We start from the raw sequence: 17,140 nt of genomic DNA, 5'->3' as shown, positions 1-17,140 counted from the left end.
GGGGGACCCTGAGGGGTGTAGGGGTCCCAGGTGCCTCGAGCCCCAGGTGCACACTCACAGCACTGAGCATCTCTCAGGCAGGCCACCCAGACTCGGTCAGTTCCAGGGTGACGTCCTGGGCAGAGCTGATGTGGGGATATAGCTGCCTCAGCCCTGGGCAGCCTGGCCCTGCTCAGGACAGCCACCCCACAACCGCTGTGGGGGGCTGCCACACACCCACGAAGGTGGACCTCTGACAGGCCTGGAGCCCCCCACTGGGAGCAAGGGCCCCTGCCTGGCCCTAGGCTCCCTGTGCTCATGGTCACCAGCCCCTCCCTCCCCATCTCAGTCCCCTGGGCTGAGAGGATGAAGCTGGTCCTTCCCTGGCCCACTAGGGAGGTCGTGGTGCCTGTTGTGGTCCTGTCCTCACCTCTCCGCCTCCCTTGCTTTCCAGTGAGCAGAAGTTGCCCCAAGACAGCACCCCGGGGGCAAAGGTAAGGACAAGTCCTTGGCCATGGGCCAGTCATCTGGAAGCAGAGCTGGGCGGAGGGGCACGTGGGGCTCGGCAGTGGTGAGTGGGAGCGCCATAAGGTCCCGCGATGCGGTACTTACACGGCACCTGCTGACATCTTACCACACTCACCTGTCCCAGAAGTGAGCCGCAGCTCAGGGGCGTCTGCTGTCGGCCGCCCTGACTCATTGGCATGGTTGGGAGTGACCTGGCTGGAGCTCAGGGGCTCTTCCTTGAAGGCGGGGCAGCTCGGGTCAGAGGCCAGGCCACCGATGCTCCCCCAGACAGAAGATCTGGGGCTCACGGTCTGTGCCTTTTCTGGCTCCTTCTATTTGAGCACCCACAGAGCTCCTGAGCTGCATCCGAGGGCCCCTCTCAGAGCCCCAAGCTGGGCTCACGCCATCCTGTCTCGTTTTCCAGCGTAAACAGGAGGTAAGAAGGATCCAGAAGTGGATAAAGATGATCAAGAACCATAGTAAATACCGCGGCAGCGACAAGGTACCGTGGCGATGAGGGCCCCTCGGGAACACTGAGAGCTGAATTGGGGTTTGAGCAGTGCCCATTCCTGTGCCAGGCACCGCCTGCCTCTCAGATGCCCAGGGGCAACTGTCCAGTCCCTAGAGACACAGGTCATGGGCACACCTTCCCCATACACACAGGACACTGTCCTGGTAGAAAATCTGAAGTCACTGCTGAAGACAATCCCGGATGCAGGGCAGGCGTGGTTCCAGGAGCCCTGTAGGGGGCAGTCCGTACACGGCAGAGCCGGTGCCCCTGAGCCCTTGGCCCTCCAGTCACTGTGGGTCATAAGGCCCCCCTCTGGGCAGATCCTCCCTCTGCCAATACACAGGGAGCCCCTGGCGTCTCCCTCTGCTGTCTCACCCTGCGCTGCCTCCACGAGTGGCCACGTTCACCACTCACCAGAGCCTCCTCTCTCCTGTAGTTTCAGCGCAGAATCTACAAAGGCATCCCTGCCCAGGTGCGTGGGAAGGTGTGGGCCGTGATGCTGGAGGTGGACAAGAGGAAGGCCCAGAACCCAGGCAAATACGCGGTACGGCTCTGCACTCAGCCCAAGGGGGCCCGGCCTGCTCGGGCCTGCTCAGGAGCCTGAGTCTCCGTGGAGGACCGTCCCTCACTGAGCCCTCGGGAGCCTCCTCCCCATCCTGCCTTCCTCTCCCTAGATCCTAGTCAGTGCCTCCTCCACGTCTCCTCAGACCCAGCTGGGACTGGACAGGTGTGTTTTGTGCCAGAGGCTTTAACCTGCTCTCTGCTGAGCTCACCTGGGCAGCTTGGCATACGGCCAGAAGAGAGGACTTGCTGGTCCCTGATGGGCGGGGGTCTCCCAGGATGAGATCACAATGGTGTGAGGTAGGGAGCCCCACAGGCTCTGTGCTAACATGGCCTGCCCACAGCTGGCCGGCCCTCACCTAGGCCTGCCCACAGCTGGCCCTGCCTTCACATGGACTTGCAGCCCCTGGCATTGCCCTTGCCTGGAGAGGCCGCTCCAATGGTCAGACAGCTCTCAATGCTTCTGGGAAAGGAGGGAGTGAGGACTGGTGTGAGCAGAGGGCAGTCAACTGCAGCTGGCTCTCATGGCCCCTGGCTGCCATCAGGGAGCAGGGCCCAGCTGTGTTTCCCACCCTGCCTCCCCCAAGTCTGCAGTCTGGGGCTGGCCCTGGGAGCTGGGCCTGGAGACAGTCATTGCCCAGGCTCAGCTCCAAGCCAAGGGTGGCTTGCAATGTCAAGATGGAGATGGGCCCCTCCAGCAGGGGGCAGCATGGGGCAGTGGTTAGGCTGTGGCTGACTCCTGGAGGGCAGGGCCTGAGATTTCAGCTAGGAGGCTCAGAAGCCTGGCTGGGGGCAGACCGTGTCTGTGCTGAGAGCTGAGGCAGGCAGGGGGAGTGCACAGGGACCTTTCAGAGCCCCTGTCTGCTGCTGACCGTCAGGGTTACGTGGGCACTGAGGCAAGTAGGGAGCCCATGACCCTCCCTCAAGGTGGGACCCAGAAAGGAATGAGCGCTTGCAGGGAACTCCATGTCAGCCAGAAGAGCTGACGTGGACTTGAGGTCCTTGTGAGGCAATGGGGCTTGTGCAGTTCTTGAGGCTGCCCCTCCCCCTTGTCCCTGCCCTGCAGGAGATGAAAGAGCTGGCCAGGCTGGGCGCCACTCACTTCCATCACATCGACTCCGCCATCGCATGGACTTTCAGAAACCACCTCATGTTCCGGGAACGTTACGGAATGAAGTGAGGCCTCTGGGCTGGGGAGGACCCGCGGGTGGGAGGAGCAAGGGTCCTGGGGCACATGGGGTCCCTAGGGAAGATTGGGTGCAAGCCTAAAACAGTTCATTGAGCACAGAAAACAAACTTGCCTTTTCTATAGTACACAAACTTTCCCAAGACACTGTGGAGAGACTGAAATGAAAAGAAACACCAGGGGAGACAATAGTAGCAATCTAACTAATAAAGGTGTTGTTTCCAGAATATTCAAGGAGCCCTTCAACTCAGTCACAAGGAAGCAGTGGGCAGCCCCCTAGTACCCCGGGAACACAGGATCGGGGGGACCCTTCATGAAAGCACACACACTTCACCTCCTCAGCGCATGAACACACACTTATTCCCTACACCACAAAGGGGCACCAGCGCACAGCTGTGGGAGGGGGGAACTAAAACCACTGAGGACGCCGGGTGCTGCTCCCTACAAGGCTGAACGTGCATGGGAGGCTGACTCTCCACAGCTTGGACCCACGGGACTGCACTCCCACAGTGGGACGCTCACCTGTGCCCTGAACACCCACCTGGGAAATGAAAGTGCACGTGACTGCGCCCTGGGAGGTGTGCGTGTCCCTGCAGGCGGCGCTCACCCACATGGTGGACAACACGCAGGTGCCCTGACGACGTCACTGCGCATGAGCAGAGTGTCACGGGCCCTGCGTGTGGCTGTCAGGCTCTGTTAGGCAGAGCTGCACTGAGAGCCTCGGCAGCACAAGACACACGGCCTCTGTCCTCTCTCTTCCAGCCAACAGGCCTTATTCCACATACTGATGGCCTATTCCGTCTACAATCCCGTGAGTATTCTGGGATCATAGCGCAGGTGCTATCCCGGCAGTCCCTGCAGGGCACCCCTGGTCACAGAGATCCCAGCCTGGGTTGAGGGGGCCTCGCTCATCCACAGCTCTGAGGAAGAGCGGTAGAGGCCAGGCTCTGAGCCTCTTGGACCCAACCTCAAGTTCTGGGAGGAGAAAGGCAGCCTTCTCCTGGGCTGGTCTCCAGACCCCAGGAGCTTGGCCGTGTTGGGAAGCCCCTCCCAGGGCTAGCATTCCACGCAGTGGGGCGGGGGACGAAGGCAGGGCAGATCAGGTGTACGACTTTGCTGTGGGTCCCACTGATGCCATTACACCCACCAGCCCTGTGGTTGGACCCATGGGCCTGAATCCCACTCTGTACAGCGCCCCTGCCACAACCACCCACTCAGAATTTCCCATGAGTGGAGCAGGCGCAGGGCTCCATGGGTGACCCAGCAAGGCCTGGACATCCCCACCCCCCTGACCTGCCACTGGCCAACCCTGCCTGGTGCCCTGGTTCCCAGGGGGCCTGGCACTCAGGAAGCCCAGGCCTGCACCCATGCCAGAGGCACTCCTCCTGTTCCGGTCCTGGTAGCACTTCCTGGCTTACTTCTTCCTCATGTGAGAAAGGGCCACCGGCTCACCTGCAGAGCTCAGGGGTCCAGAAGCTTCCATGGGCATGGATCTGGATTCCCACAGCAACCTGGCCCATGCTGACATCTTGGGGGTAACAGGTGTCCATACTTGAGCTCTCCCCCTGTGCTGCCTAAGCTCAGGCCCTGCAGGATTCCCTCCAGGAACTTGGAGAACTTCTCTGGGCTCCAATTCTTGGGCAGCTGACACCAAGTGGCAGGATTCAGGCACAGGGGCTCCCTGTGCCTAAATCTTCCTGGACCCTTCAGTGGGTGACCCTGATCTGCCTGAGAGGTGGGCCATCCTAGGATATCATTCTTGCCAGGGGAGGTCTCCTAAAGGTATTCTGGGATCTTGCAGGAGGTGGGCTACAGCCAGGGTCTGAGCCATGTGGTGGCGCTGTTGCTCATGTATATGCCCGAGGAGGACTCTTTCTGGGCCCTGGTGCAGCTCATGGAAAGCAGGAAGCACGCGATGCACGGTAGGTGGATGGCGTGTGGGGCCCAGTGCATGCAAGTCCGTGCACGGCCCTCACTGGCTCCTGAATGTGCGGGACAGTGTCACAGTGTGTGTGGGGGGGGGCTCCCTAGAAGCCAGGGCTGGCAGAGGCCTCCCAGACTGAGGCAGCCCCCTTCTTTTACCACCACCCAAAGTCCCTGCAGCTTGGCCATGGCCATCCTGGGTGTGGGAACCTTCAGAACAAGGGGTCCTGTCCTTGTCCAGTGACTCAGGTCGATTCTGGCTCTTCTGCCTCACACGTCTGTACACAACTCTCAAGCACAGAGCCACACCCAGGGAACTTGTGGAAGGCAGCATCCCCTGTAGGGTCACCCCCTCCTCGCTCCTGAGTCTTGGAATGGTCAGGAGGCACCCAGTCTGACTGCACCCACCCCAGCGGGCTCCAGGGGGCAGCCAGGCCTGGGCTGCACACAGTCACCCACCTGCACCCACCTCCTAAGCAGATCCTCTGCCCTGGCCACGTTCATCCCCACCTGCCCCTGGTCCAGCCTCCCCTGACCCTCAGTGCTCAGAAGCACCCCACCCAGGCCTGGGGCTCTCCAGCCTTCCTAGGAGGAGGCTCTCACGTGGGGGTGTGGCTGATTCTACTCAGGTTTCTACAAACCAAACACCCCCAAACTGGAGCGATTCCAGCAACACCTGGGGCTCATTGTGCATCGCGTGCTCCCCTCCCTGGAGAAACACCTGGTAAGTTAAGCATCTCCTTTCTCCTCTTGGGGGCTCTGGGCTCATGGGACTGCTTCCTGAGCCAGGGGAGGCCATGACCTCACAAAAACTTTCCTTGGTTACTGGGGTCCGCGGCAGCTTGGGTGTTGGTTTGTTTTCCAGCACTTGGTCCCCCAGAGTTGGCGTAGATTGAAGGGAGACGCTGTCCCCAGAGCAGAGTGGAAGGAGGGACCTGTGTCCCTTCAGGAACCTGCATGGCTGGGAGGGGGGATGCCCCTGCTGCTGGGCTTCCTGCACCCAGGGGCTCTGCCCCAGGGCTCAGATTAGAGGGAGTCAGGCCTGGGCCCTGGGCCCTGGGCCCTGAGCCCCCTCTGCCTCTGCCTCTTCTTAGGAGAAGGAGGGTGTGTGCCTGGAGGATTCCACCACCCACTGGTACATCCAGTGCTTCCTGGATGGGGTAAGTGCCCCGGGGACCCCTTGCCCAGGGAAGCTCCTGCCCCAGTGCCTGGTTCTCTGGTGCTGGTGGCCTGTGACTCTGAGCTCCCCCAGCCCCAGCAGACACAGGAGGGAGCCTGCTGTGCAGACCAGGCAGGCCCTGTCCAGCCCTGCTAAGGGTGGTCCAAGCTGAGGCTGAGCCTCAGAGCCAGCAAGGAGGGGACAGGTTCCACCAGGACCCATCCTGAGAGCCTGGCAAAGGCCAGAGCCCTACAGTGAGAGGCAGGAGATCCATAGACCCCCCGAGGCAGAGGCTGGTGGCAGCACAGCCCAAGGGCTGAGCCCTCCCCAGGTCCCTGGGGTGTCTGGCATCTCCAGTGTGGCTTCCAAAGTGTGCAGACCCCCAGGGTCCAGGACAGGACATGGTCATCCTCTGTGGGTCTGGTTCGCTGAGTGGGCAGGGATGTGGCCATGAGGCATGGCCTCCCCTCCCCTCCCAGGAGGAGCTCTGGCCTTCTTGTGTGATCAGCCTCCTGGAGTCTCCCTCTGTCCTAGGGGAGTGACACTGCACACCCACCCCTGTGGGCCCTGCTGAGGCCCTGACGGGCGGGTCCTCCAATGCCTCTGTCCCCAGGTGCCGTTCCCCCTGGCTCTGAGAATATGGGATATATACATCCTGGAGGGCGAGCACGTGCTCCCGGCCATGGCATACACGGCCCTCAAGATCCATCAAAGTGAGTCCTCAGGGCCCACAGAGGCCCGGGTGCTGGGGATGGAGGATCTGGGGGTCCCCTGCCTGTCCCTCGTGAGCAGGGCTTGAGGGAGGGATGAGGGGGTTTGGGAGGCCTGGGTTCCCTTCAGGAGGGCACTGAGAATCCCCCTGTTGCATCCCCAATCCCAGGCCCCCACAGACCACAAGGAGAAGTGGCCAGGGTCATCGCACTGGAAATTGGCCCCTGAGCAGTCCCTCTAGTGGTTGGCGTGACACCCAAGGGTGTCCAAGGGTGTCTGCAGCCCATGTCTGGTGCTGGGACAGGGCTTGGAGCAGCCATGGTGGCTGCGCCATCCCTAGGGCCCCTCCCAGCCTGACACCCACCCCCATGTCTAGAGCGCCTGCTGAAGATGCCCCGGGACCACCTCCGGGAGTTCCTGCAGGTGACCCTGAAGCAGGCCTGGTCTCTGAGCGAGGACGCGGTCATCAGGCAGCTGCGGGCCTCCATGCGTGAGCTGGGGAAGCTCCAGTGCCTCCTGCCTCCCGAAGGTGAATCCAGCACACGGCCCCGTCCCATGCTCCCTTGGGGGAGTCAGTAGTGGGAGTGCCAGGCCCTGACATCCCCGCCCAGGGCCTCACCTCTTCCTGGTCCTCCTTGTCCTCCCGACTCAGAAGTTCTGCTTTCTGAAGCTCTGTCAGCATGGCCTGGCGGGGCCTCGGGCAGCTTCCCAGAATCCTCCTGTGGGTGCCGGCTCTCCCCCCACCACTCTGGGGCCGGGCCGTGGAGCTGTCCTCAGGACATTTGTGGCTCTGGCTCCTTGGCTGATCCCCACTCTGGAGTGGATTGGAGGCCCCGCCTTGAGCTACCCTGCCCAGGTCTGGAGCAGGTGCCCTGGCTCAGTGCCCCCAGGAGCCTGGAGCACAGCTGGACCCCCACTCCAGCAAGATGAGAAGTGGCCCTGCCTGACCCCACACAGGCTCCTGGCCCGATGACCACAGCTGTCTGCACACAGGACCCTCCAAGACAGGGGTGGGCGGGGCTCCCACCTGCATGTGGGCAGGGCTAGATGGAGGTGGGGCTGTGGGAGACCCTGTGCAGTGATGTAAAGCCTGCCGGCACTGGATCCCCTTCAGCCATCTGAGAACCCCTGGAAGGCCCAGGTGCCCTGAGCCCAGTTGTGGGGGCCAAGTGCACTCCTGCGAGCAGGGCTGGGCACAGAGGCAGGCGCTGGGGGCCCCTGCTGCAGAACACAAGAGTGTGGGCTCTGCAGCCCTAGCCTCGGGCCAACAGAAGGCAGCGGGACCCAGAGCATCGCTGGCTTCTGGGCTCTAGTGGGGAGGGGTCCCCGTGCTCGTCCCCTGCTGCTGCTGCCATCATGGACCTGAGCGCCTGGGTCCCCATGCAGAGCAGAGATGGGCTTGTCCCAGCTCTAGAGGCTCTAAGTGAGGGCCCAGGTGCAGGCTGTCCAGGCACTGGGGGCCTCCCACTGTGCCTCCAGATGCTGCCTCCTTGGGTGCTCCTGGGACAGTAGCGGTGACAGCCCAGTCTCACCAGGAAAGAGACAGTGGCCCAGGGGCAGAGGACACAGGGCACCCCTGCCACCTCTTTAGAAACTGCATTCCCTGTCCCCAAGGGCCTGAACCGGACTCCATGTCTGCCCCACAGCCCCAGCTCTCACCCCATCATCTTAGGCTCAGTTCCTTTCCAGCCATGTAGGAGGGACTCAGATGCGGGAAATTCAGCCAATGCACTGTTAGGGCGCAGCAGGTCAGGTGGGGGAGGGGACGGGGTCCTGAGTTGGTGCTTTAGTCCCCAGAGATGAGAGTGAGGTGGGGAGTTCAGGGCCATCCACCCTGTGATGGCTGTGCAGGAGGAGCCGGTGGTGTCCCAGGGCTCCCCTTGCCCGGGCTGCACACACCCTCCCGTCTGGGGCCAGCAGCCTGGAAGAGTCCTCAGCGTCACACGTGGTGATGGGGACCCCAGGATGAGGTCGGGGCAGGCACCCTGCAGGCCAGACGGGGGCTGTGGAGAAGCAAACCGCGTCTCTTCTTCTTCCAGCCAAGGCCATCGAACAGTGCAGCAGGCCCCTGGGGCAGGCACGCGTCCCCCAGATGCACGTTCCTGCCCCCACTGCTCCGAAGGCCAAAATCACCATTCAGGACACAGTGGCAGTGTGGGAGCAGACCAGGGGTCCCGCTACTCGTGCAGTGATGATCCGTCCTCCAGAAAGCTTTGGCCTCCGCATCGCCGAGAGGGAAGGCATGGAGGAGGAGGAGAGCTGGGAAGGCAGCCCAGAGCCCCTCGGCCTGGGCTCCCCTGTGGGGACCGCAGAGTCTCCAGGTTCTGCCAGCCCCACGGAGTCTCCAAAGTGCTCGAGGTGGGGAGGCCTGTGCCAGTGCGCCAGTCTCCCTAACCTGAGCGGGCCAGAGCACAGGGAGGACGACTCCTCCGACGCTGGCAGCCGGGAGGGCCTGTGGATGTGGGCTCCTCCACGGGCCTCAGAGTCCCCGGAACCAGGGCCCATGCAGGCTGTCCCCGCCTGGGGGCCACGGCTGAAGACTCCCCACTACTGGCATGGCAGCCCCACGCACTCTGGGGAGAGTCACGGGCTGGAGCCGGCCAGAGCCAGCCCTGGGATGGGAGACCAGGCCCACGTGCCCTCCCTGGCCAGAGGCCTCCTTACCTCTTATTCAACGGGGCACCTGGATGATGGGTGCCTCCTAGAAGAGAGGCCGAGTCCACCATCTGTCCTGCCCAGGCTGGGCAGCAGCCTTCCGTGTGTCTTCACGGCATCCTATGCACTTGGTTGAGCCCCCACCGCCCAGGCTCTTCCTGGGGCCAGGACACCCTGACACTGGAAGACAACAGCCGTGCCAGGAGCCACTGTACTCTCCTCCCCGCCCCCTCCCCCACCGCCACCCTCAGGTGGTGCTGAGCCTGTATTAAATTGTTCCATGGAAAGGAGTTTGCTCCAGTTTGTGACCCCGGCGCCCAGCGACAGCAAGCTTCCCCGTGTTCCTGGGGAGATGGGTGGTTCCACAGCCCCCAGCCCCAGGCAGAGACCCACTTAGGACCCTGCAGACAATGCCTGAGATTCAGCTGTGCCCTGTGGGGACTGGGCCAGGGTGGGATAGCAGCAGCCGTGAGTGCCCGTGACCTCTGGGACAGATCAGCACAATAGGAACAGCTGTGGTTGGAGGGCCTGTGTCACCTCTGTGCTCTCCCCTAGACCTGGGCGGCCGTGGCTGCAGCATCCCTGGCTTGACCCCACATGGCTCTCCCACGTGGGAGAGGATGTGCACTGTGGGCTGGGAGGCGACCAGTGGCCAGAGTACGTCTACTGCCCAACTGACCAGGTGTTGGTAGCGTAGGCAGGAGGCACATTTGATAGAATCGCATGGATTCTCGGTGGAGGTGAGAGGGACTTGCTCTCGGCTGTGCCTGTGTGTGAGCACCACGGGAGCAGAGCCCTTGGCCCTGGGACTCAGAGAGGTTCTCCAGGAAGGGCTGCCGCAGCGCGCAGGAGGGGCCTGGTCTGTGTGCTGAGCTCATGTGCTGTGGGCGGGAAGGGCCCTAGCACGCAGGTCACCTTGCTCTCCCACAAGCACCACTGTCAGAGGTGATCTCTGTGGCCGTGTAGCCACAGCTCTCAGCCGGGCACGCGGGCCATGGCTCACCTGAAACGCAGGGGCGGCTCCAGAGCCCTGTAAGGACTGGCGGTGAATTCGCAGACTCAGCATTTCCCAGCTCCTGCCCGGCTCCTGTCTCCCAGGACACAGATGAGGCCCCGCGATGTCTCTAAAGGTTGACCTGAGGGACTCGAAGTCCTGCCGGACTCCCAGGTGCCATGAGCAGTGCTGCTGAGCTGGCCTCTGCCTGTACCCCCAGCCACCCCTAACAGAGGACTCAGACCTGGGGGTTTAGGGGGCACAGGAAGCCAGAGCTGGTTTAGGGAGACCTCAACTAAAATCCGGAATGGGGAACCCCTGATGCTTCGGGAAGAGGCTTTCTCAGAAACCCTTCAGGGACATTGGAGGGCATTTCGCTGAAGTTGGAGGGGAGTCCTGGCCACTCTGTGTGGCAATAGCAAAATACCTGAAGCCGCGTTGCTTAGAAAATGAAAGAAGTTCACTTTGCCTGTGGCTTGACCAGCCCGAGAGCGTGGCACGGCATCAGCTTCTAGTGAGGGTCTCATGGCAGACAGCATCCCCCAGCAGGAGCCCGAGTGAGATGGGGCTGGAGGAGGACTGGGCCCTGTCCCTGATGACAACCCCAGGGCAGGCAACGTGGGGAAGACACCACTGGGCACGTGCATCCCCTCCTGGACCACCCGGGGTCCATCCCCTGCCTCGGCCCCTGAGTCCAGCTTCTTCCACATGTGCACTGTTGCAGTTGATTTCTCAACAATATTGCAGTGGAGTTGTTTCTGAGAGGAGGAGCCTGGTGGCGGCTAGAGGCATGGAGTCACCACACAGACGCCGGGAGTCGGTGAAAGTGGGCTTGAGGCAAGCAGCCCGCAGACTCGTTTATTTCAGTTAGTACAACAGCTTATATAGCCAAGACAGCCAATCCGGTCATGGGGTGGTTTATACCCTAACCAATCACAGCCTGTTGTCAGGCAGTATTGGAAGCCATCCAATCACAGCCTGTTGCCAGGCAGGCTCCACTGCCAGGTGGGATTCAAAGCCATTCCTGAATAACTGACGCTCGCTTGCCAGCGGCCATCTTGACATGGCCTTCTCATTCCACCACATTTCCCCCTTTCATTTATTTTTGAGCAATGGGAGGCATGATTTTTGGCCATACCATTGTTGACCCTGTGTCCATGTGGTCTCTGTACGCGGCTGTGCCTGTCTTAGGTTGTCCCCCAGGGGATCTTACCCGTCGTTGACTAAACAGTGCTCAACACAGGAGACCACTGGTGTGCTTGCTCAGATGGGGTAGGAATGAGGAAGAATGGTAACCAGGAATTGTGTGACCACACACAGGCTGTGGGCCATTTGAGTGGCTGACTAGAGCTAGTGGGGTATGAAGCATTACTGGATGTGTCTATGGGCAGTTTCCCAGGGTAGGATGATAGGGCAGGTGCGTCTGCTAACAAGGCTGACTCTCAGTCTTGTTCAGCTGGTTCTGGTTGGCTGTCAGTTGCAGGCTGGATGTTTCTGGCTGGTACCCAAATGGGCTGTGCTGCATTCTCTGGAAAGACACAAGCATATCCTCGACCTTTGGTTAGAGAGGGTGTGGCCCCTTCCATTCTCCTGTCAGGGGTATTTCCACCTAAGCATAGGGGCTGGGGTCTGGGATGGAAAGGATCCCCAGTGTTTATAAACTGGGCTGACCCCTTGGAATCAAAAGGAAGAAACTTGATAGTGAAAAGGACCTCAGTCAAAGCAAGCTGTGGGTCTGGGGACATACGGTTGTTTTTCTGTCCTTGTAAGAGATCTTTAATCGTCCTATGAGTTCTTTCAATGATTGCCTGCCCCTGTGGCTTGTATGGGATACCTGTGGCAGACTGTATGTTCCAGGACCTCAGGAAGGAATTAAATTCCTGTGGTGTATATGCTGGCCCATTATCAGGCTTTATTGTCCAGGGGACACCGAGGACCAGCAGGGCTGACTTAACCGCCTTTATCACATTTCTAGCCTTTTCTCCGGATTGGGCTGCTGCAAATACAGCCTTTGAATACGTATCTCCCACCACATGGACAAACATAAGTTGACCAAAGGAGTTAATGTGGGTGACGTCCACTTGCCAGAGCTTCTAAGGAGCAAGTCCTCGCGGGTTGACTCCTGCTTGTAGCAGTGGGCCTGACGGGGCGAGGGGGCACAATTCTTGCAAGAGTGCACTAGGTGTTTGCATTGGCTCATTGTTAGCTCCGGGAAAAGTGATTTTGTGTTGCTTTCTGCCATATGAAGTTTTTGGTGTAGAATAGGGGCTTGTTCTAGGTGTCTGATGGTAGCCATGTTGCAGGAGATAAGATGATCGACCTTTTCGTTGCCTTGGGAAACTCACATAACAAGCAGAAGTATGACCTGCAAACTGACATAAGCACAGCAATGGAGTTTTTTTTCTGAACTTGAGCCTTGAAGGATCAAAATTGAAAGTATGCATCAGGAACTGAACCTCACCTGTGTTTAGATGGGGCCTGCTGAGTGGGAGAAGTCCTCATGAACTCATTATGTCAGAGTTCTCAGGGCTCCCTGGGTGGTTTGAAGTGCCCCGTGCCTCCATCAGCACCGGCAAGCGGAAGCGGGAGAGAGACATCTCCCCAGACTGAGCTGTCCTGAGCCCTTCCGGCCCCCGAGGGCTGCAGCTCTACAGGCCCGCGTGTGGGGTCAGCCAGGGGTGGTGCTGCTCTGCCTAGACCCTCCAGAGAGCTCCCCCAGCCTCTGATGCAGGAGCACAGTGTGTTGGCTCCAAGGACTTGGGCCATCTTCTACTGCCTTCCCAGGCCATAGCAGAGAGCTGGATGGGAAGTGGAGCAGCCGGGACTCAAGCTGGCTCCCATATGGGATGCCAGCACTTCAGGAGGAGGCTTTATCTCACTATACCACAGCCACAGCACCGCCCCAGCTTCCTGTGTTTAAAAAGGAATTATTGGGGCCGGCGCAGTGGCCCATGGTTAACACCCTGGCCTGAGGCACTGGTGTCCCATATGGGCACCGGTTCTACCCAGCTGCTCCTCTTATGATCTAGCTCTCTGCTATGGCCTGGGAAAGCAGTAGAAGATGGCCCAAGTCCTTGGGCCCCTGCACCCGTGTGGAAGGCACAGAAGAAGCTCCTGGTTCCTTGCTTCAGATTGGCTCAGCTCTGCCTGTTGCAGCCATCTAGGGAGTGAATCAGTGGTTGGAAGAGACCTCTCTCTCTCTCTCTGTCTCTCTCTCTCTGCCTCTCTGTAACTACGCCTTTCAAATAAATAAATAAATATGTAAAAAGCAAAACAAAAAAAAATATGTGACAGTCACAGAAAGAATTTTCTTGATCATGGGCTCTGAAGATTGTCCTGCTCAAAATACTATAGACAAAATAACCAACAGTAAAGAAATACTATAGACTTCTAAAAATTAATCAGATTCAAGAATTTTGAATCAGCAGTGCATGGTAGAAGTCCTGATGATAAGTGTCAAAGTCAATTAATTATAGGAAGTAAGTCTGGGTAATTACTCTATTTTTTTTTCTTTGACAGGCAGAGTGGACAGAGAGAGAGAGAGAGAGAAACGTCTTCCTTTGCTGTTCGTTCACCCCCCAGTGGCTGCTGCGGCTGGTGCACTGCGCTGATCTGAAGGCAGGAGCCAGGTGCTTCTCCTGGTCTCCCATGGGGTGCAGGGCCCAAGCACCTGGGCCATCCTCCACTGCACTCCCGGGCCACAGCAGAGAGCTGGCCTGGAAGAGGGGCAACCGGGATAGAATCCGGTGCCCTGACCAGGACTAGAAACCGGTGTGCCGGCGCCGCAGGCAGAGGATTAGCCTACTGAGCCTCGGTGCCGGCCTGGATAATTACTCTAGATAAAGACACTGTAGGGGCTGGCACTGTGGCATATTGAGTAAACCCGCTGCCTGCAGTGCCGGCCTCCCATATGGGCACTGGTTCCAATCCAGCTCGCTCTCTCTCTCTCTCTCTCTTTTAAAGATTTATTTATTTATTTGAAAGAGTTATCTAGAAAGATAAGGAGAGAGAGAGAGAAAGAGCGAGAAGTCTTCCATCTGCTGGTTTACTCCCCAACTGGCCGCAACAGATGGAGCTATTCCAATCCGAAGCCAGGAGATAGGAGCTTCCTCCGGGTTTCCCACATGGAAACATGCAGAGAGCTGGATTGGAAGTGGAGCAGCCGGGACTGGAACCAGCACCTCTGCTGTGGCCTGGGAAAGCAGAAGATGGCCCAAGCCCTTGGGCCCCTGCACCCGCATGGGAGACTAGTAAGAAGCTCTTGGCTCCTGGCTTCAGATCGGCACAGCTCTGGCTGTTGCGGCCAACTGGGGAGTGAACCAGCGGATGGAAGACCTCTCTCTCTTCCTGCCTCTGCTTCTTCTCTGTGTAACTCCGACTTTCAAATAAATAAATAAATCCTTTTTTAAATTATTATTATTTTTTTTGACAGGCAGAGTGGACAGTGAGAGAGAGAGACAGAGAGAAAGGTCTTCCTTTGCCGTTGGTTCACCCTCCAATGGTCGCCACGGCTGGCGCGCTGCGGCCAGCGCACCGCACTGATTGGATGGCAGGAGCCAGGAACCAGGTGCTTTTCCTGGTCTCCCATGGGGTGCAGGGCCCAAGCACCTGGGCCATCCTCCACTGCACTCCCTGGCCACAGCAGAGAGCTGGCCTGGAAGAGGGGCAACCGGGAAAGAATCCGGCACCCCGACCGGGACTAGAACCCGGTGTGCCGGCGCCGCAAGGCGGAGGATTAGCCTAGTGAGCCGCGGCGCCAGCCATAAATAAATCTTTTTTAAAAAAGACATTGCAAATGTTAAACATTAAAATTTAACCTATTTTGTTAAAAACAACCTTTTAAAGATAAAAATAACGTGGTTTTTGTTCAATTATTCCAGACTATATTCTCACATATAGGGGTAGTGCTAGAAAGAATAGGAAAAAACATGAGAGGACAGAGTAAATACCTGAGATAATAGAGAAATATCTGTTCAAGTGCTTTTCAGTGCAAGAGTAGCTGGTAGAGGTCGGCCCCGGTGTGCCGGCGCCGCAGGCAGAGGATTAGCCTAGTGAGCTGCGGAGCTGGCCAATTTGAGTGAATTATTATGATCTCTTGTTTACAGAAGTCAATGGCAGTGTTTTATAAACAGTTAAGTGTATGCTGAATTTACTAGGCAGTGCAGAGTTCCAGCTTCAACTGTAATCACTGCCGGTGTCAACCGTCTCATTATCATGGGCTTTACTGAAGGAGTAACTCACTGGAGAGAACAGAACTCTTTCCACCCGGGCCCCCTGAAGATTCAAAAGACCATTCCCACCACGGCAGAGCCTTTCAGTTCCTATGAGCAGGGCCAGCATCGTGGCCTAACAGGTAAAGCCGCCTCCTGCAACGCTGGCATCTCTCCCATACGGCCCTGAGTCTCAGCTGCTCCACTTCCGAGCCAGATCCCTGCTAATGTGCCTGGGGAAGCAGTGGAAGATGGCCAAATGCTTGGGTCCCTGCACTCACGTGGGAGACCTGGAAGAAGTTCTTGGTTCCTGGCTTCTGCCTGGCCCAGCCAGACCATTTGGGGAGTGAACAAGCGAATAGAAGATCTGTCTCTCTCTTTCTCTCTCTGTCTCTCCTTCTGCCTTTCAAATCAATCAATCAATCTTTAAAACAATTTTCCAATATCTTCTGTTCATCCCATGATCCCTGGAAGAGCCAGCATGTTCGTGGCAGCTCCAGTAACTTCTTTTGGTTGCTTGCAGAGCTGTTTAACTGGCAATATTTGTGATTGGGCACTATTAAACCTTCCTGCATTCCTGAGGAAGCCTTACTGCCTTATTGGCCATGGCTCAACTTCTTTTTTTTTTTTTTAATTTGTCTTGGGTTTTACTTGGCAGCATTTTATTTGGAATTTCACCACCTGCAATATTAAGGGAAGTTACAATGTTTGTGTTATCTTTGTCACATTTTAGAGCCGAAATTTAACTATCTTACAAAAATGAATTGAGAAAAATTTTTAAAGCATTTATCTCATGAGTTTATTTACAAACATATCCAGTATGCTACATGAGTTCAAGAGTTTGATCCACAATCAATAGATCATACCTCTTGAACTGTTCTTCATTTCTAGTGAGTAGATGACTGAAAGAATCCTCATTTTTTAAATTTTTATTAAATTTTTTAAACATTTCATGTTTTGTTTGAAAGGCAGAGAGACAGAGACAGACATATAGAGATCTTCCATCTGCTTGTTGACTACTCTAAAGTCTGCAATAGCTAGGGCTGGACCAGGAGCGGGGAGCTCAATTCAGGTTTCCCATGTAGCGGCCAGGGCCCAGCCACTCGAGCCATCATCTGCTGTCTCCTAGGTGGGCATCAGCAGGAAGCTGGGATTGGAGGAGGAGCTGGAACCTGGACTCAGGTATTCTAATATAGGATGTGGCTGCAGCGGCTTAACCACTGCACCAAGGGCCTGCCCCCAGTGTGTTTCTTAAGCTTTAGGTGTCTTCGCATCAGGAAAGGAGTGGCAAGTCCAGACCCAAAATGCAAAGTCATCGTAATCAGTCATTGCTTTCTTTTTCCACTTACCGTGGCCAACTCTTCCCTGGGCTCTTCTGGGGGTTCCTACAGACCACAGAGCCTGAACCCCAGCTGCTCTGCTCCAAAGTGGCCCAGACACCCAATGGGGATGATATGGCAGCACCATACTCTGTCTTCCTTTTTCTCACAACCTTGTTCTCTTTCTACCTTTTTATGTGGTAAAGTTTAAAATTTTTATTTACATTTGTTTATTTGAAAGGCAGAGAGACAGAGATCTCCTGGCCATTGATCCATTCCCCAAATGTCTGCAACAGCCAGGGCTGGGCCAGGCTGAAGCCAGGAGCCCCAAACTCAATTTGGGTCTCCTGTGTGGGTGACAGGGATCCAAATATTTGGGCTATCACTTACTCCCTCCCATGGTGTAGGCGAGCAGGAAGCTGGAA

At 57.6% G+C, this 17,140-nt stretch overlaps 1 protein-coding gene across 1 annotated transcript; it reads left to right on the top strand.

The window, feature by feature from the left end:
- On the top strand, nt 1-9,430 carry LOC138846524 (TBC1 domain family member 3G-like). Its single transcript, XM_070062537.1, has 8 exons — nt 1-988; nt 1,434-1,541; nt 2,625-2,734; nt 4,527-4,907; nt 5,210-5,270; nt 5,762-5,827; nt 6,898-7,066; nt 8,577-9,430. The coding sequence occupies exons 1-8, from the start codon at nt 950-952 to the stop codon at nt 9,326-9,328; spliced, it is 1,686 nt and encodes a 561-aa protein (XP_069918638.1). The 5' UTR covers nt 1-949; the 3' UTR covers nt 9,329-9,430.
- Nucleotides 9,431-17,140: the final 7,710 nt, after the last annotated feature.

The sequence above is a fragment of the Oryctolagus cuniculus genome, chromosome 18, assembly GCF_964237555.1.
Source record: "Oryctolagus cuniculus chromosome 18, mOryCun1.1, whole genome shotgun sequence".
Lineage (NCBI taxonomy): Eukaryota > Metazoa > Chordata > Mammalia > Lagomorpha > Leporidae > Oryctolagus > Oryctolagus cuniculus.
This window is presented reverse-complemented; position numbering and strand designations above follow the sequence as displayed.